The 21,552-nt window shown below is 52.1% G+C and overlaps 8 protein-coding genes across 8 annotated transcripts; 2 read left to right on the top strand and 6 right to left on the bottom strand.

The window, feature by feature from the left end:
* Nucleotides 1-120: 120 nt before the first annotated feature.
* BO95DRAFT_377335 (40S ribosomal protein uS9) lies at nucleotides 121-1,158 on the bottom strand (the record flags this gene model as incomplete). Its single annotated transcript, XM_025583255.1, has 4 exons — nucleotides 121-411; nucleotides 530-601; nucleotides 968-990; nucleotides 1,113-1,158. 4 exons carry the CDS (start codon nucleotides 1,156-1,158, stop codon nucleotides 121-123), a joined length of 432 nt encoding a protein of 143 aa, XP_025436249.1.
* Nucleotides 1,159-1,518: 360 nt separating this feature from the next.
* On the top strand, nucleotides 1,519-2,269 carry BO95DRAFT_426191 (mitochondrial 54S ribosomal protein uL13m; the record flags this gene model as incomplete). Its single annotated transcript, XM_025584747.1, has 3 exons — nucleotides 1,519-1,574; nucleotides 1,694-2,054; nucleotides 2,127-2,269. Exons 1-3 carry the CDS (start codon nucleotides 1,554-1,556, stop codon nucleotides 2,267-2,269), a joined length of 525 nt encoding a protein of 174 aa, XP_025436248.1. The 5' UTR covers nucleotides 1,519-1,553.
* A 551-nt stretch (nucleotides 2,270-2,820) lies between these two features.
* BO95DRAFT_377321 (urate oxidase) lies at nucleotides 2,821-3,906 on the bottom strand (the record flags this gene model as incomplete). Its single annotated transcript, XM_025583254.1, has 3 exons — nucleotides 2,821-2,942; nucleotides 3,002-3,657; nucleotides 3,767-3,906. 3 exons carry the CDS (start codon nucleotides 3,904-3,906, stop codon nucleotides 2,821-2,823), a joined length of 918 nt encoding a protein of 305 aa, XP_025436247.1.
* Nucleotides 3,907-4,367: 461 nt separating this feature from the next.
* Nucleotides 4,368-6,810, top strand: BO95DRAFT_426187 (MFS general substrate transporter; the record flags this gene model as incomplete). The annotated part of the gene is made up of 6 exons (XM_025584746.1): nucleotides 4,368-4,922; nucleotides 4,978-4,998; nucleotides 5,058-5,115; nucleotides 5,193-5,908; nucleotides 5,988-6,090; nucleotides 6,224-6,810. Exons 1-6 carry the CDS (start codon nucleotides 4,830-4,832, stop codon nucleotides 6,808-6,810), a joined length of 1,578 nt encoding a protein of 525 aa, XP_025436246.1. The 5' UTR covers nucleotides 4,368-4,829.
* Nucleotides 6,811-7,498: 688 nt separating this feature from the next.
* BO95DRAFT_40872 (uncharacterized protein) lies at nucleotides 7,499-8,407 on the bottom strand. Its single transcript, XM_025584114.1, has one exon. It carries the CDS (start codon nucleotides 8,228-8,230, stop codon nucleotides 7,619-7,621), a length of 612 nt encoding a protein of 203 aa, XP_025436245.1. The 5' UTR covers nucleotides 8,231-8,407; the 3' UTR covers nucleotides 7,499-7,618.
* Nucleotides 8,408-9,502: 1,095 nt separating this feature from the next.
* BO95DRAFT_40811 (uncharacterized protein) lies at nucleotides 9,503-10,503 on the bottom strand. Its single transcript, XM_025584094.1, has one exon. The coding sequence runs from the start codon at nucleotides 10,221-10,223 to the stop codon at nucleotides 9,642-9,644; it is 582 nt and encodes a 193-aa protein (XP_025436244.1). The 5' UTR covers nucleotides 10,224-10,503; the 3' UTR covers nucleotides 9,503-9,641.
* Nucleotides 10,383-12,490, bottom strand: BO95DRAFT_489732 (C2H2 transcription factor; the record flags this gene model as incomplete). The annotated part of the gene is made up of 3 exons (XM_025590591.1): nucleotides 10,383-10,809; nucleotides 10,868-11,638; nucleotides 11,710-12,490. The coding sequence occupies 3 exons, from the start codon at nucleotides 12,488-12,490 to the stop codon at nucleotides 10,784-10,786; spliced, it is 1,578 nt and encodes a 525-aa protein (XP_025436243.1). The 3' UTR covers nucleotides 10,383-10,783.
* A 2,859-nt stretch (nucleotides 12,491-15,349) lies between these two features.
* On the bottom strand, nucleotides 15,350-15,742 carry BO95DRAFT_448472 (uncharacterized protein). Its single transcript, XM_025587854.1, has one exon. It carries the CDS (start codon nucleotides 15,654-15,656, stop codon nucleotides 15,381-15,383), a length of 276 nt encoding a protein of 91 aa, XP_025436242.1. The 5' UTR covers nucleotides 15,657-15,742; the 3' UTR covers nucleotides 15,350-15,380.
* Between the last annotated feature and the right edge of the window lie 5,810 nt (nucleotides 15,743-21,552).

The raw sequence follows: 21,552 nt of genomic DNA, 5'->3' as shown, positions 1-21,552 counted from the left end.
CGAACCAAAGCCCACTTCTTCCTGGATTCGTGACAAGAAAAGAGAAGCAGCCAAGGAAGCGGAAGAAAAAAAGTGAATATAAACAGGCAAAGGAATACCGAGAAGAATTGGAGGAGCCGTTTAACGGTAGGACTTCTGGTAGCGGGAACGAGCACCGCGACCACCGAACTTCTTGGGCTCCGTGCGACGGTTGTCGGCGACGAGGAGTGTGCGGTCGTACTGGACAAGAGCCTGCTTGAGCTGGTTCTTGGAGTGCTCGTCGACGTACTTCTGGTAGTAGGCGACGATGGACTTGGCGATGGCCTGGCGGATGGCGTAGACCTGGGAGGTGTGACCACCACCGGTGACGCGGACGCGGATGTCGACGCCGGCAAACTTGTCGGCACCGACGATCAGGAGGGGCTCGTAGACCTATTTTTTGTTTGGTGTTCGAGTCAGAGATTGGATCTTTCCTTGCGACGTAGTGGGTTGGATCGGAGGGTGTTTGGGTTCATGTAGATTTGGGGCCGGTGGTGGATTATGTATGTACCTTGAAGCGGAGGATCTCAGGCTGGACCAGAGAGAGGGGCTGGCCGTTGACCTTGATGAGACCCTTGCCTTGCTGTTGCCATTGTCAGTCTTTTGATGTTTGGCGGCTTTGCGGTTTGGATGGGTTGGTCGGCTGGGAAACAGATGGTGTCGTTCGTTCGTTGGTGCGTACGGTCTGAATTGTTGAAGTCGATTTCCTCCGCATGTCTTCTCTTCTGATGTTTCCGATGAAGTCGCAATGTTCCCCTCCTCTTTTATGTCGATGCTTTCCGTTTGTTGGCAATCCTCATCCCTTTCCAATTTCGATATCAATTTTTCCTCTGTAAATGCCCTTTTTGTCCAAGACTCATCGATTCGGAACCCGCGAACGAACGACACCGGATGTTGTAGTTGTGTGTTGTAGCCATTTGGGAAGTTCTGGATGTGGTGTTTTGCATACCTTGCAGTGGGCGACAGCGGTGGCTATACAAGTGCAAAGGTCAGTTCCATCTTATCCCAATAATTTGTTGCGCCCTTCCTCCCGGATTCGCGATCCATCCTTTTTTTTTCCCCATGTCCAAATCACCAAATCAACAAAAACTCACCCGTCTTCTTCTTGCCGAAGCATTGCACACTCGGGACGGAAGCCATGATGTCTGAATGGCCCTGTGTTGCTGGGGTGGGTGGGAAGTACGTCGGGTGGGAGAGAGGGTGCTGCGTCGTCGTCGATTGTCGTCCGTCGTTTTCCTGTTCGCGTATTAATTTTCTTCCCAGGGCGGGCTTGTGGCAGGTCGCGGCTGGCACGCACCGTGCGGACGTTTTCGCTTAGTGCGGTGCGCTAGGCCCGCTTTGGGCTAGAGCGGGTAGGGCTCGAGGGGTGGTCACGTGGCTTTGGGGGGGTTGGCGGAGGGGAGGTTTGTCCGGTTGGCCGGGCTGGCCGGCTGGCTGGGACTTGGAGAGACTTGGGGGCCTGCAGAGATAGTGAGTTGCGAGTGTTGACATATTAAGCGTCATTGGTTCTTCGTTTTTATATCGACAGATTCAAGATGTCGCAGACTATTGGAAAGGTTATTCCATCCCCTCCACTCTTCCCTTACTTAATCAATTGCCTTCTTTCTTCTGTCTTGGTTGTCGTTGTTGCTGCTGCTGCCCTCAAACTGACTTTTTGATATTAAAAAAAAACCAGACCCGTCTCGCCTACTCGCGCGCATGGCACCACGTCGACGTGGGCAGTGACGGCCGCACCCTCGGCCGGCTGGCCTCCTCCATCGCCCTCGTCCTCATGGGCAAGAACAAGCCCATCTACGACCCCTCCACCGACTGCGGCGACTACGTCGTCGCCGTCGGCTGCCACGACCTCCGCACCACCGGCAAGAAGCGCCAGCAGAAGAAGTACTACACCCACACCACCCGGCCCGGTAGCCTCAAGAGCATGACCATGGACATGATGTTCGAGAAATGGGGCGGCGGCGAGGTCCTGCGCCGCGCCGTCCGCGGCATGCTGCCCAAGAACCGGCTGCGGGATAAGCGGTTGGCGCGGTTGAAGAGTGAGTTTTCCTTATACCAGGAGAATGGGCACAGGAAGGCCATCTTACTGATCATTTCCTTGTGTACAACAGCTTTCGAAGGTCTCAAGCACCCCTACGAGCAGAATATCATCAAGATCGGTGGGACGGGTGTTCAGGCTCAGGAGTCGGTCATCGGAAAGCTTCCCGAGGTGCAGCAGGCGTTCCAGGCGGCTAAGGTGGAGGCGTCGGCATGAGAAGAGTCGAGACTATCTGTCACGTTGCCAGGTGATTGAGATGGATCGATCATCGTGCTAGTGCATAAGTGCCTTGGCTGTTTCCTCCCCCTTCTTCGCGGATACCAAAAACCGACTTGTGTATTCTGTTTTCCTGTACTTTTATATCCCGTACCATATCTTGTTTCCCTTGTTGTCACGAATACTTGCTAGCGCATGGGTGGGAGTTCTCAATGTTTCATTTCCTCTCTTTTTCGGTCCGAATCTATACATTCATCTGATTTGATGTGTCTTGGAGGCGCCGGGCTTGAGGTCTTTTTTTACTCTCTGCTGTTGATCTACAACACCTATCTACTCGAACATGCGTCGTTGATTTTGCACCCGTACCAGTTTACTGGAAGGCTTGTGCTGTATCATAACCGATCAATCCAGTGAAATGCTATACCTCTATCCCAACGAAGGAACTATATACAAGAAAAGGTGGAAGGGGGTGTCTTTGAGCCGGAAACAACTCCCAAGTAACCGCTGGAAAACGACAATAGCAAGGAAAAAAAGTCCAACAAAGAACTACACTACAACTTGGCCTTGGACTTGCGACCAACCGTGCACTTGATGAGACCATTGGGTCCACTCTGGGGCGCATACACCTCGGCATCCTTGCCGGTGTTCTTCAGACCCTTGTGCCAGCTCAGATCTATTCATCCAATTGTCAGCCCACCACCTCTTTTCCTCCAGGGGGGGAATGAAACATACCAATCTCAAAGTAATGCTTGTTGGGCAGCGCATACTCCACCGTCTCGAGCAGGGGCTGCCGCTCGAGGATCTGCTCGGCCATCTTGTACATGGTGTTCTGGACGCTGGCCGAGTTATCCTCGGCGAAGGTCTTGAGGGTGATCTCGCGGGCGGCGGCCCAGGTGGCATCGAAGCGGGGGACGGCGGCGCGGACGGCCTCGATCCCGGCGAATCGCTGCCACTGCCAGGTGGCGTCGACGTCGGTGCTGAGGATGCGGTCCCAGGTCTCCGGCAGGGTGGTGTACTCGTCGCGCACGAAGCCCCAGAATTGCGAGTTGGTGCTCTTGAGCACGGTCAGCTTGGCCAGCGAGGAGCGGATGTCGATGCCGATGCTTTGGGCCTTCTCGACCACGTCCACCTGCACGTTGCGCGTCTCCTCGCCGTCGCGCAGGAAGCTGTGCGGGTGCGGCTTGCCGTCGATGGTCATGCGCGTCCACCGGTGCGTGACGATGGAGGTGTGCGCCGCGTGGATGTGCGGGTACTTGGTCACGAAGTGGTTGCCCAAAATCGAGCCGAAGAGCTCCGGCGGCGTCACGGGGTTCTGCTTCGCCAGGATGTAGATCGTGTTCTTGATGGAGTCCGTGGCGACGACGACGCTGTTGTCGGCTTTGGTGTAACTGTGTCATAGATAGGAGATGTTAGCCGGTTCCGTCGGTGCAGGGGAGCGGAGGGGAGCGGAGGGGAGCGGAGGGGGACACAAGCAGAAAAAAAAAGGAAAAAACATACGAGGTGTCAATCTCTCCCTCCAGGAGAACACAGACGGTCATCTCGACGACGGTCTGGACGCCCGTCTTCTCGTCCCGGTGGACCTTGTATACTCGGACATTGTCCTTGCCGTAGCGGGCCGCAGTGATGGGGGAAGACATGATGGTGGGGGATGGGGATGGGGATGGGGATGGGGATAGGGATGGTTGTCGTTGGAGGGGAACAACAACAACAACAAGGAGGTAGAGGAAAATGTCCGATTGAAAGAGCAAATGTGCAGGGTATGCAGGTACACAGAAAACGATCGTACAACCGGGGAACAGAAGCGTCTTTAAGTTGGCGCAGCCTTCGCTCGCCCTTGGGGTGAAGGGGAAGATGGGGGGGGAGGATCGCTCGTTATCGGCCACCTCCGAAACCCGCGCCAGTTCGACGGACTCCGCACTTTTTGGTTCCTTATCTTATCGGGATTTGATCCTGCTTTGCTGTACGGAGCTGGAGCTGGAGCTGGCCTCCCCTGTCAATGTCAATAATAGTACCAGTAACTAAACTGAATAAAACTTATTATGCTCCTGGTCAGGCCATATCCCTCCCAACATGCATGCGTATGCTTTTTCATTCGAAGCGGAGGACGGAGATCCCCAACAGAACACTGGTCGTCCGGGATCAGATCACGGTTTCTGGTTGAATTGACTGCTTACTCTCGCGTTCTATTGTTCTTCGGCATGCACATCCGGCTGTTGCCTTCGTCTGACTGACTAGACGTCAGATCCATCCTTGAACATTGCATTATTGACTTTGCCATGTCTATGTTTATGTGCGTAAGGTTTTGCTCATTTTCCTGCGACGACGGCGGAGTGGCCGGTTATGGTTCTCGTATGGTTCTCGTCGTCATTACTGAGTGCGTGGGAGAAAGAGAATCCGCCCGCAAACCGAAAACGATTTTCCTACCAGAATGTAAACTAGCCACAGCTTAGCCACCGCTTCAAGCAATGGTTGCAAAGCTTCTCTCTCCGCTTCGCCAAACCACAAAATCCACTCAAGTCTAGCTAGCGATTTACTTCGTAGTATCATTGAGTAAACTAGAATGTGGACAATGAGCCGTCGTCCGCCCCGAATGTTGCGATGGCGGTCGTCGACGGGTTTCATCATCGCGACGGTCTGGACATCATTCTTCACGGTGGGTACCCTTATGGTTTTTGGAGTAATGGGCGCAATAGCTGATATGATGATAGGACTACTTTCTCTATGCGATGGTAAGTCACCAGTGAAAAGGGGCATGCTCTGCCATCGACTCTAACCAGCTCTGCGCAAGATCGTGCCTGTCATGCCTACTGCCCTCGTCGACCGCGCCGGTGTCGCATATGAAGACCGTAAGTCGAACACTGCCGATTCAATGCTCTGGTCGGCTATCTGTATCCCGAGCTAATTCGCGGTAACCCTCATCCAGGAGAATTCTGGGTGAGCATCCTGCTGATGTGCCAAGCTGCCGTCGCCTTTGTCTGCTGTCCAGCCTTCGGATACATGCTCGATGCGGCACCCACGCGCCGGATGCCCTACCTCCTGGGCCTGATTTTCCTGGGGGCATCGATGGTCCTCCTCGCTCTCGCGCACACGATCGCGATGTTCATCGTGGCCCGCATGCTGCAGGGCGCGGCCACCGCCATGGTCGCCGTGGCCGGGCTCGCCCTGCTCACGGACTCGGTCTCCACGAGCAATCTCGGCCAGACCATCGGGTACCTGGGCTCGGCCATCGCCCTGGGATTCCTGCTGGGTCCGCTACTGGGCGGCTTGGTGTATCGAGTCGCCGGGTACCAGGCTGTGTTCGCCATCGCCTTTGCCATGGTGGGGATCGATCTGCTCATGCGAGTCGCGGTGGTCGAGAAAGCCGTCGCCGAACGGTGGCTGCAGACGCATTCAGTATCGTGCTCGCCATCCCCAGAGGATAATGGGTATACGTCAAGCGACAGTCTGGTGCAGCAGCAGCAGCAGCAGCAGCGACCAGCCGCGTCGCCAACCAGACAGCGCTCTCCATCCTCATCCGTGATGTCCAACAACGACCAACATAAGCAACCAGCGATACTGATAATCCTCAGCCAACCGCGGATCCTTATCTCCTCAGGAGCACTTCTCGTCCACGGCCTCCTCTACTCAGCCTTTGACGCCGTAAGCTTCCCCGATCCCCTCTAACCAGACCACAACCCACATCCCACATTTTGCTTACCTCTCCATTCATGGAAAACAGACAATCCCCATCTTCGTCGAATCCCACTTCGGCTGGACCACCTTCGGGGCAGGCATGGCCTTCCTCCCCTCCGCCATCACCGCCCTCTTCCAACCCTACTTCGGTACGTTCTTATCCTCGGGCCCCCGATGCCCTTACTTCCCCCCCAGTCCAAACCCCAACCCCTAAACTAAACCCCAACCCCTTCCCTTCCCCCTTTACCCTCTTTCCTTCCAACCCACTAACCCCTAGCGAAGGCCATCTAACAGACACCCACGGCCCCCGCCTAATAGCGCTCAGCTCCTTCACCAGCCTCACCCTCCCGCTCCTCACCCTCCGCCTCGTCACGACCGCCCACCCCGCGCACATCGCCCTCCTCCTGACCTGCCTGACGGCCATCGGGCTCCTCATCAACCTGTGCACGCCAGCGCTGTACCTCAAAACGCAGCACGCGCTGGCCGCGCTGGAAGCGCGGGACCCCACGGTCTTCAGCCCCACGGGCGCCGTCGCGCAGGCGTTCGGCATCCAGACGATGGCGCAGTTTTTGGGCCTGTTGGTGGGACCCCTGTGGGGCGGGTTCGTGGAGTGGCGGGCTGGGTGGGCGGCGATGACGGGGAGTTTGGCGGGGTTGGTGGCGGGGATGGCGGTGTTGATGTTCTGGATGGGGGAGGAGGGTGGGGGTGGTGGTGGTGATGGTGGTGATGGTGGTGATGGGCTTTCTTTGCTTGGGAGGGTGGGTGTTTGGGGGAGGTTTAGAAAGTGGATAGGATATTGCGGGGTGCGGAGGGTGGGGAGGACGGGGGTGGATGAGCGGACGGCGTTGTTGGGAGGGGAGGACTCATAATTAGCTAGCTACTAGGTAAGTACAAGTATGTGCAGGTGTACTATACCTATTGCCTGGTTTGCCATAGGTCAGGACTCGGAGCATATACTCTAAAATGTTCATCCTTCTAATTGCGAACCTTGGATGGGAAAGATCCTCTTGTAAAACACTTGACTTGAAGCACGTATTTGTCGACACTCTACTCAGCTCTACCTACCCCTGCCAGGTCCAAACCTCCCATTCTTGAATAGGCTCGGCCACTCTCTCAGACTTGATTCCTACCAATCTGCCTTCCTCTATCGAAGCAGCCTGACTCAACACGGACCGCCATGATCTGGCCCATTGCCTCGCTTCATTGCAAAATCTTATGTGGACACGCAGGCAATGCGAGGGACACCACGGCAAGCCGCACTAGTGAGAGAGAGGAGTCGTTCATGTACAGATATCTGATTTCCACCCCAATATCTGTCTCAAACACGAGCAGAGACAAACTCGCATGTAAGGTCAGGGTTGTAATACCAGTCCCATTTGTCGTTTGCGCTAGGTCCAATTCACTCCCGATCGGGAACGACACCCGACACCTAAAATAAAGCAAGTTCTTTTTTAAGCCCAAACGCCAAACAGCAACGCCAGTCCCATAAGCCCCTCTCCGTTCCTGGATAAGCTCCTGACGCCGGAGGTATATAAAAGTAAGAAGATTCACAAAGCCGGAATATAGTTCGCATCAAGCGAGTCCCGGTGGCCCAAAAGGCCAGTCACCGAAAAGAAAGCAGAGACAAGAGGAGCTTGTGAGTGGGAGGATCCCAAATCGGGCCGGCCTCGATAGTGATCAGAGACTTAGCTGATCGATACTCCCCACCCGGCCGCTTCCTCCAAGGCGACCCCCTCCCTTGGTGACCATGCCTAATCGATAGAACCTCTCTTCGCCGCCGGGCGTCCGGCCGCCGATGTACCATTTCTCGGGACCGAGGGCGTCGCGGAACCCGCCCGAGCCGCTGGAGCTGTCACTGCCGCGCCGTTGACGGCCATGACTATTGGTGATGGGGATAGGGTTCGAGGCGGCAGGAGTCGGTGGGGGAGACGATGCGCCGGCGGCGGCTTGGGGTGGAGTCGTGGCTGATGACGGGGGCGGGGATGCGGGGCTGGACTGCTCCTGGCCTTGGCCCTGGGCCAGGGGGCCGCGGTGGTGGGAGTGCGGGCGAGAGTGTGAAGATGAGGAGGTCGAGTGATGATGATAATGGTGTGCTGTGGAGGATGATGCCGAGGACGCTTCCGAGTTGTTGCTGGCTTTCGTGGCGATTGCTCGAGCAGCACTCTGGGAGATCTGGGCAGAGGATATCGAGGCTGATGTGGATTGAGTGCCGGCGGTGGAGGCTTTGTATGTAGACTGTGCCCGGAAGGCCGCAAGGAAATTGGCCAGGAATGGTCTGTTCGTGGACATTGTGATGGCTGAGAGGGAGGCGATGGATGATATATGAAGGGTGGTTGAGGTTGGGATTGACAAGTCGGTAGAGGAAGGCTAAGCGGTGGACTCGAACCACCGGTCACGTATCGGATGTCCCAGGAGTGGAAGGAGATGGGTAGGAGAATAGGTACTAATACTGATCCGAGTGCTGCGAAGCGGGATTGGTTTTGTCGCGTATATCTATAGATCTCGTGTGAGGGGAAGTGGTGGATGTAGCGGAGAGGTCGGTGGAGTTCGGAGTTGTGGGTAGCCGCGGAGTTGCGGAGGAGTCGAGATCTAGAGTGGGGTCTAATGGTACTGATAGAGAGACAAGGCGTAATCAGGCGGTCAAATGTCCGACATCGACACGAGAAGGAAGATGAGATGGCATGTAAGAATCCTTGTTAAAAGGGTTGGGTCAAAAATGATGCAAGGGAGAAAGGAAAAGGATGATGGGCGGACGGGATGGGTGATGGGAGGAGGTTTTTGGGGGGGGGAGGAAAGGGCAAGAGGTCGCAGTCCTCCGGAGCATCCCGTGGGTGATGGCCAATCACGGCGGGGAAATACCAATCCACGATCCGGGGCAGGCGGTGACGTCGACATTCAACTTAGTACAAGACATGCTGTGTGGAAATCTTACAGTATCCGAGGTTTACTTGAGATTATGGGGAATCGTTAACCAAGTTTATATTGTACAAGTGCAGTAGTAGTAAAGCTACCTAACTATTATTAGGTATCCAGTGGTAACTATACATCATGGATACTTAGTGTCCTGAAGATCCTTCCCCACTCTATCTCTCCACACTTTCGTTCTCTATTCCCATCTCCATCTCCATCTATCAAGGGTTCGGGGGGGTAAGTAGGTAATAGGAAAATCCCGGGATGTTCCCCTCCTCCGGACCAAAGGGACTATTACCTTATAAGTACGAATGGTAGGGGGTAACCAACGGCTCTTCGGCTTCGGTCGGGCCACCAAATGAATCAATCACCTGTCTGTCACTCCCTCACACCACTCCAGGCCACATGGCATGGCTACCTATTCTTCCTGCCTTCTTCCACTTGTCTACCTCGGAGATATTCCCCGTAGCATCCGACAACTACCGTGAACAAATTGCATACGCCAACGAATGAGCTGAGAATGAGCATGGGCAAAATTATTATTCCTTCTGTGAAATAATTCTAGCACTTTTTATGATGACAATTCCTTCCGGAGCAAGGAACTGGAAATGCAGAACACCGTAAGATAGAAACACTCGTCGCAACACCATGCAGGGGTTGGCCAGGAATATGCATCCAGGCAATTCAACCGAACCAGGCCTCAGGAAGCGCCAACACAGCTAGCTGGCCTTCCTTCGGCAGCAGTCGGATTCCATAGGCAACCCCGGCCACACCCAGATGACAATGTAAGTCACAGAGAATGGGGGAAAGAGAGAGAAAACAAACAGGCCATACGCAACAGACCTGACAAACACACGAGGATAGAAAAGCATTCAAAGATGACTTTGTATGAGCGACGTGTATGGAAACACCTTGGCAGCCCCAGTCCGAACGTGCATACCCTATCAAGGGACACATCGGCTCTACATACAGGGTGGACTGGGGGAGCTGACATGAAAGATTGAAAAACGGCCGTGATGATTATGCAGACATAGGCCAAGCACACTCTTTTTCTTGATGCAACTGGAAAGAAAATCCGCGACAATGGACCATGCAAATCAGGGTGATGCATCGACAGAAGCCTTCCACTCAAACTCTTTTGATCTCGTTCCACATGAACGATGACAAAGTGAAAGTAGAGAAGAAAAAAAGCACATTCGCATAGAAACACATGCCCAAGTCTATGATTGGACGCCAGATAAAACCACACCATCCCATCAAAATCACTCATAATGGATGGAAAAAGGAAAACAGTAAAACAAGAAAATAAAACAAATCCTGAACCACCGCAAAGCTGCACTCGCCGTAGAAATGCTGACACTGTGTATTTCATCGCAGGAAGTTTCAATCACAATACCTGCAGAAAGAAAATGTTTTCATGACAATAAGAGATTTGGACGCTGAACAATCCGACCACGCCGATGCGCACTGCGCGAATTTCTTGGGCCTGGCCGATACCCACTTTTTTCTATCGTCATTGCTTCTTTTTTTTTGTCTAACTTTTGTTTCACCAATCGAGTAATTCTTCTTTTTTTTTTCTATCATTCCTCTCGTTCGGAAGTCAAAGCGGCTTTCAAATTGATCCATAGAAGACATAATCCGAACATCTAAGGTGATTCGGAGTATTGGAGTGAAATCGAGGATCAGAGACGTCAAGTAGGTCCGGAAAAGAGTCGTATATGCACAAGCGTCCCCAATTTAAGATCCGGTACCACTGCACATGTCCTGAGATCTTGAATGCGTAACGTCGTATGACACGTGATCCCACCGATGGGAGGTAGTGTGATATTTTGATTCGAGTTTGATTTAATGAAAAAAAACTCCTTTTCGCGCCAATTGCATTTTGGGTTTAGCGTGGTCAAGATACAGACATCCGCTCTCATTTACTCGCGACTATTGGCGGGCGGGCTGAACGGTGCCTAGATGACAGGTGAGTTAGCATCGAACTCAATTCTAACAGGTATCCTTTCAACTTACCGTCGCCGCTCATAGTTGACGCCAGATAAAGTCCGTTCATGCCACTTTCTTGGGGACCAGGGGCGGTGGTGGTGGGGTAGAACTTGCGTTCAGCGTCAACGTGAGCGTGGATCGGCTCCTGGCCGGCGGCCATGGTCTGCTGAGGGAAGACCTGGTTGATGTAACCGTCGGAACCTCCGGGCTGAAACATCGAAGTCCAGTCAATTTCGCCAGCATGATTGGGAGTGGGGCCAGGCATGACAGGGCGCTTAGGATCTTGAATAATCGGGGGCTTTACCTGCTCAAGGGGAGGACGGTCAACGTTCAGTTGTTGGCCAGAGGCATCAGCGCCGGGCTGAACCATGTACGGGCTCTGCTTAGGAGCAGCAAGCCAGGGACCTCTCTGTTGAGGCTGACCGGCAGGATAAGCGTCCTCGGGAGGACCGCGGTTCATCCCATTCACAGACGACATGGAGAAACCCAAAGGCTGCTGTTCCGTGTAACCTGGACGGGCGGGAGCCATGCCATTGCCGTTCACAGGACCCTCAGCATACGTCGCACCGGGGAGACCATTGGGAGGCGGGATGGGATTGTTGACCTCCTCCTGAACAGGCTTGACAGCATTGGCCGCAGCTTGGGATCTCTTCAGATGCGCCTGGGGATGCGACAAGTGAGTCGCTCCCGTGGGGTTACCACGTCTCAACGAGCACTTCTGGAAGTGGCGCTTCAAGATATCACTGCGGGAGAAAGTGTCCTTGCAAAGAACACACATGTAAGGACGATCGCCCGTGTCTGTAACACACGTATGCCCGTTAGCGCGATACAACTTGCAATGCAACTCTCACCGGCTGTGGTTAACTTACGTCTGAGCAAATGACGCTTCAAGTGCTTAGCATGAAGATATGTCTTATTGCAGTGCGGGCATGGGAATTTTCCATCTGCATCCTTGGCGGGAATTGTGGTGTTCTTGGCAGTTCCAGTGACGCCGTTGGTGACCGGAGTCGCGCGTCCCGGAACGCTCGGAAGGATACCACGACGGCCCTGCGAGCCAACAACCTGGGTACGAGGAGGCTCCTTCGCAGCATAAGGCGCAGCGCCATTCGGGCCTGCCACGGGATCCTGGTTCATCCAAGGCGAGCCCTTAGCATCCGAGTAGCTGAAAGCACCCGACGGAAGTGCGGAGTAGTCGGAGCGACGGTCACGCGGCGGGGCCGGCGCAATCGGCTGAGGATAGGACTGAGCACTCGACGCGGGGGGGAGCACGCTGTGCGGAGGAGGATAAGGTTGCGACGGCTGAGGCTGGGCCTGCGGATTGTGGTGGGAGAGGAACGAGGACGGAGGCAAGCTACCCACGGTCGTGTGAGGCATGATAGGAGCCGCGGAGGTCGCGTAGACATCGTGAGTTGACGCGGGATATCTCGAGAGATCCGGCCGGTAAGGCTGACCCATGTAGGAATGAGGGGCAGGAGACTGGGAGTGATGAGGCTGGAGCGGGGGAAGAGTATGCGGCTGGGACACCGGGTACTGGTGCTGCATGGCGTACTGAGGCATTGGCATGCTTGAGATAGGTGTCGAGGAAAGAGGCGTGGAGCCCTGGGGCAGGCTGGTGGATGGGGGCCGTGACGGATGAGATCTGGGATCCATCGTTGAGGCGGGGAGGGTGTCAAACAGGAGGGGTGAGGGTGAAAGTGAAGGGAATGGGGTTTAGGACTCGCAAACAAGGATTTCACTGTATCTTGATCATTGATCGCAGAACGGAAACTAGAACCTTTCTGCAATTGTGTTGCGATCAAAAGGCGAAGCTTCGAGGATGCGAAAAGCTTTTGCCAATGTCACTGACTTCAAAATCCTGATCGCGTCCTGGTCGACGAGAGGATTCTTTTTCGCTCTGTGAAAGTTTTCGGTCCCTCCTTTGACTCTCCTCTCACTTTTCTCTGTGTGTTTTCTTTCCGGAGACGGAATTGGATGCTTGTTCCGGACAGACGCGAAAATGAATCAACAGGTGTTGTTCGGGGTGGTGAGTTCGGATGGCAATGGACTCAAGGGCAGTCCAAAGGTCGATGATAGAGATGTGCAGGAACAAGTCCGACTCCACTGCAGAAAAGAGGTCAGGATGAGGTCGAGATGCTTAATCTGAATTCCCCACGGTCACCCACCAGAAAATCGAGTTGTGTGGGAACTTCTTTTTATCCGCACGTTGTCAAAACAGTCAATGGTTCTGATCCACCAGGGAGGCGGCGTGTAAGTGGGTCTAACAGAACCAGCAGCAGTGCTAGAGGGAAATTTTGCTAGTCAAATTCTGCTTCGCGTCAACAATGCGCAGGATTGACCAGTACTTTTTTCGCTTTTCAATTCGGATGGGGTGAGGAGAATAAAGAAACTGCCAGGGACAACGCGTATAGATGCGGAGACCAGGGAGTAGGAAGAAAGATGGAAAAGTAAGGGGGGGGGGGGGGGGAGGAGATGGCACAGATGGAAAAAAAAAAAAGAAGAATGATGGATGGGTTTGTAAGGAAACAGAGAAGAGAAAAAAATGTTAAAAAAAAATATGAGATAAAAAAAGATGAAATAGGAAGGGGGGAAAAAAAGAGAGAGAAAAAAAAAAGAGTTGTCTCAAAAGAACGCACCCAAGGTAGAGAGCCTTTCTAGCAGTAGTACTAACTAGTAGTCACGGGAATGGAGGGGGAAAGGGTGGGAAGGGGGGCGATGAATAGCGGCGGCGGCAGTAAGAGAGGTTAAGAGGGATTGAAACCTCGCAAAATCACAAATCACGGAATATTATCAGTTTCCGACAGCAAAACTAGTGGTACACTCTTTAGAAGAGAAAGGGGGACGATACTCTTAGACGAGTGCGAAACTAATTGAAGGTTAACTGTGGATTGGCGGTGACGATCCTAACTCTGGGAGGCAAAATGCGCACCGGAAAAAAGTTGTGTACTGCTTGAGGAAATTTTAATAATTTGGTGGCATTAACTTACCATACTTTTTGCTACTAACACTGGTGCCGTTGACCTGATTCGTGCCTCACCCGGTCTCCGAGAATCGAACAAGAGCCGAACGGGGTCAATCTACTTCTAGTATCCTGTTAAGTGTTAACTTAGTACGGAGTACGTACTGGACTCATACTATCTACGGAGTAGTGTCTGGTGATTCAACTGTACAGTACTGTACATTTGATCGGGAAATCAAATCCTCTGTCTTTTCCCAGTAACTTCCAATTCATTCACGGTTGACTTTGCTTGTATCTCTGGCTCTGTGCCAAATGAACGGCAATTTCGGCACCCAACCCTTTCCGAAAGGTCGCCCCGGAAGAGCAGGGAAACGAAGAGATCCTCTTGGGAGGAAATCTAACATCGAATTTGGTTGGCACCAGCGGCAAGCAGGGGAAAAAAAAGAGGGCTGAAGACGCTATCCCGACGGCCGATGCTCGTTGGTTGGCTCATCGAATTCGATTAGGGAATCAAAACTCGAGATTCGACTCGTTGGTGGGAGAGAGAAAGGGCACGTCGGGCGTGTACCGAAACGAGGTACCTCGATGGTATCCTTGCCGCAGACAGCTACGTAAAAAGATACTTGGCAGTAACTTCGTCGTTACCGGCCTTGCAGCCTGCCAATCGTAACCCACCAGGGATCAGGCAAAGACGCAAGCAGGTAGGCAGACTGAGAGATACCGTCATGATCTTGTTCTAGCCTTCCAGACCCGAGCCCGTCAAGCCTACGTAGTGAGTCCAGTGACTCGTTCTGATTCTTGATGATGAGAACTTAACTGCAGGCGTTTCTTCGAGTTGAGGAGTTCTAATTTGGGCGTCCATTGGTCGAACTCAGTTTTGTCCGTGAGCAATTGTGAGACTGGTTTCGTTTTCTCTTGGTATATCCTTTGTCTTGATATTATAGTACAATAGTCAGACATATTCTGACTTATCAAAAGAATATCAGGTGCTGGGACACAATAATGGATGAGGGACATACGCCGTGGTAAGTAACCTAAGTGGAAGTTAATGGAGGGGCGGAATGGTGGGAGGCTTCCTATGCAGCCGTAGATCGGGCTCCCGGGGGGCGACGGATCCTACTAACCTCAACTAGGACTGGTAGGCCCAGTGGGTGATCAAAAACTCAGGCAGCAGCCCGGTTGAAGCATACCAGACGAGTGGGAGAAAGAACCCTTCATCTCTCCTTCCCTCCAAGCAGGCTACTCGGTTATGTGTAGGTAAAGTACTGTACGCCGGTTTCAGGAGCACTACCTAGTAAAACCCTTCGATTTCCTTTTCCGATCACGGTCCAGTATCTCGGCTTCTCTTACCTGTGTACTACTGCAATGCATGCACTCTGAAACCATGGCTAATTCGAATGCGTTCCTTGTTGACCTCCTATATCCTGGGATATACTAGTCGACAAACACGTACCAAAATATGCTTGATGTCATGAGGCAGGCGGACATCTGCATCCTTTCTCCGCAGTTGACAGGCCCGCCGCCGGCTCCATACTGGTTCCTCAGCGCTCAGTCCCTCATGGCACATCCACAATTCCACATGAGCTAGAGACTAGAGTAAGGTAGGGCGACACGAAACCTTATCAAAGTTATCATATTTGCGAGAAAGTGGAGTGGCATCCTGTTCGAACCTGAGCTCCTGGCTTCATGGGCGGGAGGAACAATGGTAGAGGCTGCCCACTTCGACTCCACGGCTGTCAAATTGTCAAATCTCGATCCAGGAAGTATAAACTCCATACCTGAGTAGATGAGCGGACGATGGAGACCTCCTTCCCTCCCGCATGGGGCTTTCCCGACCTCCATCTGCATGTTGGATCCCATGTTGGACCCATGTCAATCAAAAGCTGTAGGCACTGTGCGATGAATACTGAGTACTATGTATTTAGATCGAGCTATCTGGCCACTACAACAGTCATCACCTTTTCGATCCTCAACTTCATACACACCACACTCCCAAAATGACGGTATGGGCCGCCAACTCTGCCGCTCATATGCGGGCTTCAACGCGCCTCTGCCACTCGGTCCTCCTTCGTCATCATACCACATCCCCGGCCGTGAGGTGCCGGGGAGGAAAAGGTGGCATGGATTTCTGCGGTATCATAGGGAAGCTCAACGGCGAGCATGCATTACAGTACTTTCTAGCCGGCTGTGTATTGATCTACACGGAAGAAAGCACTTTTGCCCTCGGTCCGTGCTACACGTATTGCTGGTCAATTTGCAAATTGCGTAAGCCGCGGCAGGAAATGAACAAATGAAACTCTTCCAGTGCCTGTCCCGAATGTCTATTCATTTAATTGTCAAAAATCAGGAGTTCTTCTCACGGAGCAATTCTCACCCCCCCTGTCTGCTTGAGAAGCACTGAAAAGACGATCTGAGCGAGAACTGATTCAGCTGCGACAAAATTCAGCCACCCATCGAAGCAACGTCAAATAGATATACATCACCTGCATCGCGCATGGACCTTCTAGACTGATCCGTCACTAAGACTGTCCTTCGGTCGAGATTGCTTCGGACTTCAACTAATTGCCAATTCGATGATGCCACGCACCTTGTTTCATCCCCGATGCCAGTCTAGCTCATATCATATGCCCGTATTCTAACTACTACTGTACGGAGTACATTTTCCAAGTCCCAGGACCGAACCGAATACCACCCGCGCCTGAACAATTCCATGGGTGCGGATGTGAACCGTATCCTTACCCCTTTCGGTTCAGTAAGTATGATGAATCAGAAAACATTGTCTCAGTCCATCATATTTCCTGCAGTCGAAAGATTGTTGTTCGGATTGGAAGCCAACAGTTCAGGATTCCAGCTCTCCTTTATTCAACACAACATAGTTCGAGAGACCCTTTTTTTACGTTTTGTTGCCCTTCCCTTTGCCCATCATCTGCATAGTGCATGCCCCCCTCCCCCCAAGTGACCGCCCATTTTCGAATCATCACCGTCATTTTAGTACTATCCAAGATGGGTCTCCCGTTTAGGCTTCGTTCGTATCGGCGGCTATTCTCCACCAGGAGATTTTCGCTGGGAGCTTCTCCCGCTTCGATTGTGGACCTTCCTTGACCAACCCTACCTAAGCCTTAGGCAAAGTCCAAAGTGGGATTCGAATCCGTTTTGGGGACAGTTGATGCTCTGTATCACAACAGCAGTAGCATATCCGAACCTCCGACTATCTGATCTGACCATTGCATCGATCCCATTCGGTCGACATCCGGCATTGGAATTCTCCCAACTCAAGAGAAGACCTCTCGCTCACGTAGCATTCATTACACGGTACGGAAATACATGAAACAAGTTACAAGATTAAGAAAAGAAAAGAAAAAAAAGCTCATCAAGCGAATAGTCATCCATTTCGGAACACCGCGGATGAAGAATCCCGGGGGTCGGCGGAAAAGGTAGGGTGGTTGAGTCAGTAGTACGTACAGTACCTTTTTTCGACCATCACTTTTTTTGTTAAGTTTATTTCGCTCTTCTCAAATCTCTTGCTTCAATCTCGTGGCGGCTACGGAGCGCGCTGGGTGGTCGAAGAGTACTAGTGAGAAGGATTTGGGTTCGCCGTCTTCCCGGAAGCAGAGCGCAGAGTAATGGTACGTACCACTCAATTTTTTTTGCAGGAACCCAGCAATAATTTTTCTTCTGCTGCGGTCAAGCCCGCACTAGACCACAAGAAGATAAGAGAACATCAGACTACTGTTTGTGGTCGACTTTACGGAGTACCATAGAGAGAACCCAAAATTCCCTCACAAAAGACGACTGCAATCACCGAGAAGACGATGAATTGGTTGAGTAATAGCTTCATAATCTTGTTTGGGGAAAATAAAAAGTTGCAAATGTGAGATTTCATAACGAGCTTAGCAACATTTCCCAACGATGTGTGTGTGGTAAGTTTTCAAGACTTAGTAGTACGTAGTACGGAGTACCTCAAGTGTCTATCAGGGAAAGAACAAAATACGTAGGTGTCAGACACAACCCAAGCTGTTTGTACTGTGCCTACTCCGTACTCCGTAGCAGTCCATTCTGCAACAATCCATCCTCGCTCAACTTGCCGCTTACGCCTTCCTCCCCGCCGCATCGGCGCGGACAGGGCTTTTTTTCCTCTTCCTTCCTGCCCTTTCCTTTGTTTTCTTTTCCTTCCAAGGAAATAAGCACAGCAAAGAGACAAAACACAAATGATGACCAGTTTATCATCATCGTCATCATCGTTGTCTTTCGGCCTTTGCTTTTTTTCCCATTGGACTGCCAACCCATTCGAGCAAGACTGGCATGATGTATCATGGTCCCAGTGGAAGTGCTCCCGGGCTCAAGGGCAAAAAAAAACCCCCCCTGCACGTCGCCCAATGTGGCGATCCGATCACGGCGGCATGGCCAACCCGTTTTTGGTGCTCCACAAAAACCCAAGCGGAAGCCGGTGGGATGGGCTCCGCTCATGGAAACTTCCACGAACAAATTTCGACGACCAAGCCAGGCGGTGTGGGAGGATCCCCTCTAAACCTACGGTATCTGGTCCGAATACTCCAGGCTCCGTATTCCCCAGCCCTAGACTACCCGTAGTAAGTGTGTCGGTGACTGAGGCAAGCAGAAAAAAGCATCATGCAAGCCGATAGGTAGATTTCGAGGTATGTATGTGTCCTTTTTTTTTGTGTGTTTTCTGAAACAAAAAAATGGTACTGTGTGGTAGGCAGGGTGGAATTTCGGCATCCTCTGTCTACTACTACTTGGTGAGGAGGGGAACCCGGGACTGACTCGCCTAAAGGTGCTTGCTCAATGGTTGGTGAAAGAAATTGTCCGATGGGATCGTCGTCTGCTTGCTTTTTCATCATCACAAAGCTTGGCTTTCGCTTGTGAGACTGCTGAGTGATGATGTCTGTCTCAGTCTCGCTGGTCGTGGCTGCGATAGATGTGCATCTAGGCACTGAGTGCTACTTCTGGTACAGCCTACGTCCCAGACCTACCTTACCAAAAGGCCAGGCTAGCGCTGCTTTCTGTACGGTGTATCAGCTCGACAAGAAGGACAGTTGCCAGTGTGATTCATCTACGTGGCAGGAACAGAACAGAACAATAAACAACGCAGCAGTGTGGCTGGGGTAAGGTAAGTAGATCCAAGACATAACAGCGCCAGTAACCATCACCACTATGGTCCCTATCAAAAATGGCTCAAATAGGTAATCATGATGATATGCTACTGATACGCTCAGGTTCTAGTCAGCACTCTAGTCCGGAGTATGGACCCCCAACATGCAAAGGTAGGAAGTGGGAGTGTGCGAAGACTACCGGTAGGGCGACATCACCGACAGGTACAGACTACAGTACTCCGGTACAGTACTCCGTACTCCATACCGTACCGCTTGCAGATCGTTCGTTCTGCGCTTCTCTCCCCGGCCTCTCTCATTCGCCCGAGTCGGGGATGGTCCGCAAGATCGTAGACAAGGAAGTGCTGTGAGTCGGGGCCTCCTGGAAGGATTGACCGGGAACTTCCCTCGGCACTTTTACCCTGGGCAGGGTGATTTTTCCGAAGCTGACCGGAGTAATGCCGAAAGACCACGCTATCCTTCTGGATTGGGTCTTCACCTTCGCACCTTCTTAAGTATCGGCTCGGTTTCGGAAGTGGTGCTGGGGTCGAAGCACCAATCAGATTCCGAAACATTGGCGAGGCGAGAACGCCACACACCTCATCTAACCTTCTTAGTCCGACCGAGGATGACCAGGCTTTCTTTCCCCAGTGGCCTGAGCCTTGGAGTATACTGGTGGTTGTTGTGTTGTTGTTGATGATGATGATGATAATGATGATGATGACGATGTTGCTGTTGTGTGTTGAGCAGTGTCTCCCTTGTCCGTAGTAGTAGGATTGGCGCTGAGCAATCTAGGATTCGCTCAAATCTCCCTAGATCCTTCGTCAGGATACAGGATCCATCCTCACAGAGTTCCAGTTCATAGCCACCGAATCGACAACTTGATGGAAGACTGGTGTGCACTCCGTACTGGAATTAGATTTAGCCAGGGTCTGTTTGTTTCTTCTGTTTCGGGGAGGAGGGAACCTGGGCGGGGATGGGTGCAGGTGTGGCTTTAGACTCTTCCCCTACTGAGCCTAGTCAGAAGCTAAGTTAAAAGATGCACCACAAGAAAAGACCTACGCTAAACAACCAAAACCCGCGGTTTAGTCTAGTTACCATCCTCCTGGTCACGCTTGGGGAAAGTAAAAATCCTACTGCCTAAGGTTGATTGTTAGTGAGGGTTGCTGCAGCGCTGCGCACTAGGGTGCTTAGTGTCAAACTTGGCACCCGGAGAGATCCTTCCTTCCTGCCCCTCCAGATAACTCTGGCTTGTATGTACTGCGTACATTATGTACGAGGTATCATTTCCGATGCCATGACTGGCCGGAGTTCTATGGCGGAGATGTATGCAGTGATGTATGAGTGTGCATCTTGAACGTTGAACAATCAGGTCATGCTTTTGACTAAGAACTAAGCCTGTGTCTCTGGTCTTTTGGTATCTATCGACTACTGCTGCTAGTAGTCCATGCATCCGACGGAAGGGAAAAGGAACCACGAGTACTCCGCGGGCGTAGCTGAGGATGACTTTCGATCGAACGATATCTTTTTCTTTCATTTGGAGTATAGTCTCGCCAGACGAGACGAATCCAAGGGAATCAAGTCCAATCGGCCCATGGTCGCGTCGATCCGCCGCCATATGAATTACAATCTTTCCATCCCGATGCGCACTTCAGGGCCAATTGTGAAGCACATATCGGACGACGATGGGAACCGGGAGAAGGCCGCGTCATGAGTTCCTCTCGTCTATGAATCTTTCAACTCGTACACTTCCTAAATTCCCTACGGAATAGTAGCCCATCATCACCAAACAAGAAACAAGGTTCAAGCAAGCGGCACGCGAGGAGAGCGATCCTCCTCCTCCTCCTCCTCCTCCACCGCACCGCGCGCGGGCGGGGAGGGGCAACATAAACTTTGCTGCCTGAGGCGCGATCAGATAATGAACAAATTGCAGGGATAAGACATAGTATAGTAATCGCAGATTAGCCTTGATATCTGATACAGTACTGTACGTATCTACAGGGCACAAAGTACAAAAGTATCTTCCAGTTTCTTCTTGATTCAGAACCGATTGGATTTAAATTATGCCCTCTTACTTGTAGAAAAGGAAATTGCCACTGACCAACCAACAGAACTGGCCATCCTCTAGACTACCTAACAACAGCAACACCAACAATAGCAAGCCACAACGCGGGCTTACGGTGTACGCAGTCGACCTAGGTAGCCGACATACCTCGGACGGAACCTTGATGCCAACCGCCTGATAATTAACGTGCATTTGCAACTGTAACCTTCCAGAATAGGCATCCTAGACGGGATACTTCCTGAAGCCGATATGAAACTATTTTTTGGGTCGACCTGAATAAATTGTGTGAGTGTTTATAAAATCGGTGGTTGGGCAAAAATTTGAGCGAAATATCAAGCTGAATTATTATCTACTTTGGTATGTGAACTAGGTTCTAATTCTCCTCAAGTAAGTCTAGTCTAGTGGCTTGTTGAGAGTGAGCGGACGAACGGGGAAATGCAAAACGCCAACCTGAAAACTGCCCAGTGGCCAAGTGTCAATGGAGGAGGAATCCACTCTCTTCGCGAACAACCAGCCACTCCATTCCCATGGCTCCGGGTTCTCTTGACTTTTCGTTTTCTTTCCTGTCTGCCCCTCTGCCCCC

The sequence above is a fragment of the Aspergillus brunneoviolaceus genome, assembly GCF_003184695.1.
Source record: "Aspergillus brunneoviolaceus CBS 621.78 unplaced genomic scaffold BO95scaffold_128, whole genome shotgun sequence".
NCBI lineage: Eukaryota > Fungi > Ascomycota > Eurotiomycetes > Eurotiales > Aspergillaceae > Aspergillus > Aspergillus brunneoviolaceus.
This window is presented reverse-complemented; position numbering and strand designations above follow the sequence as displayed.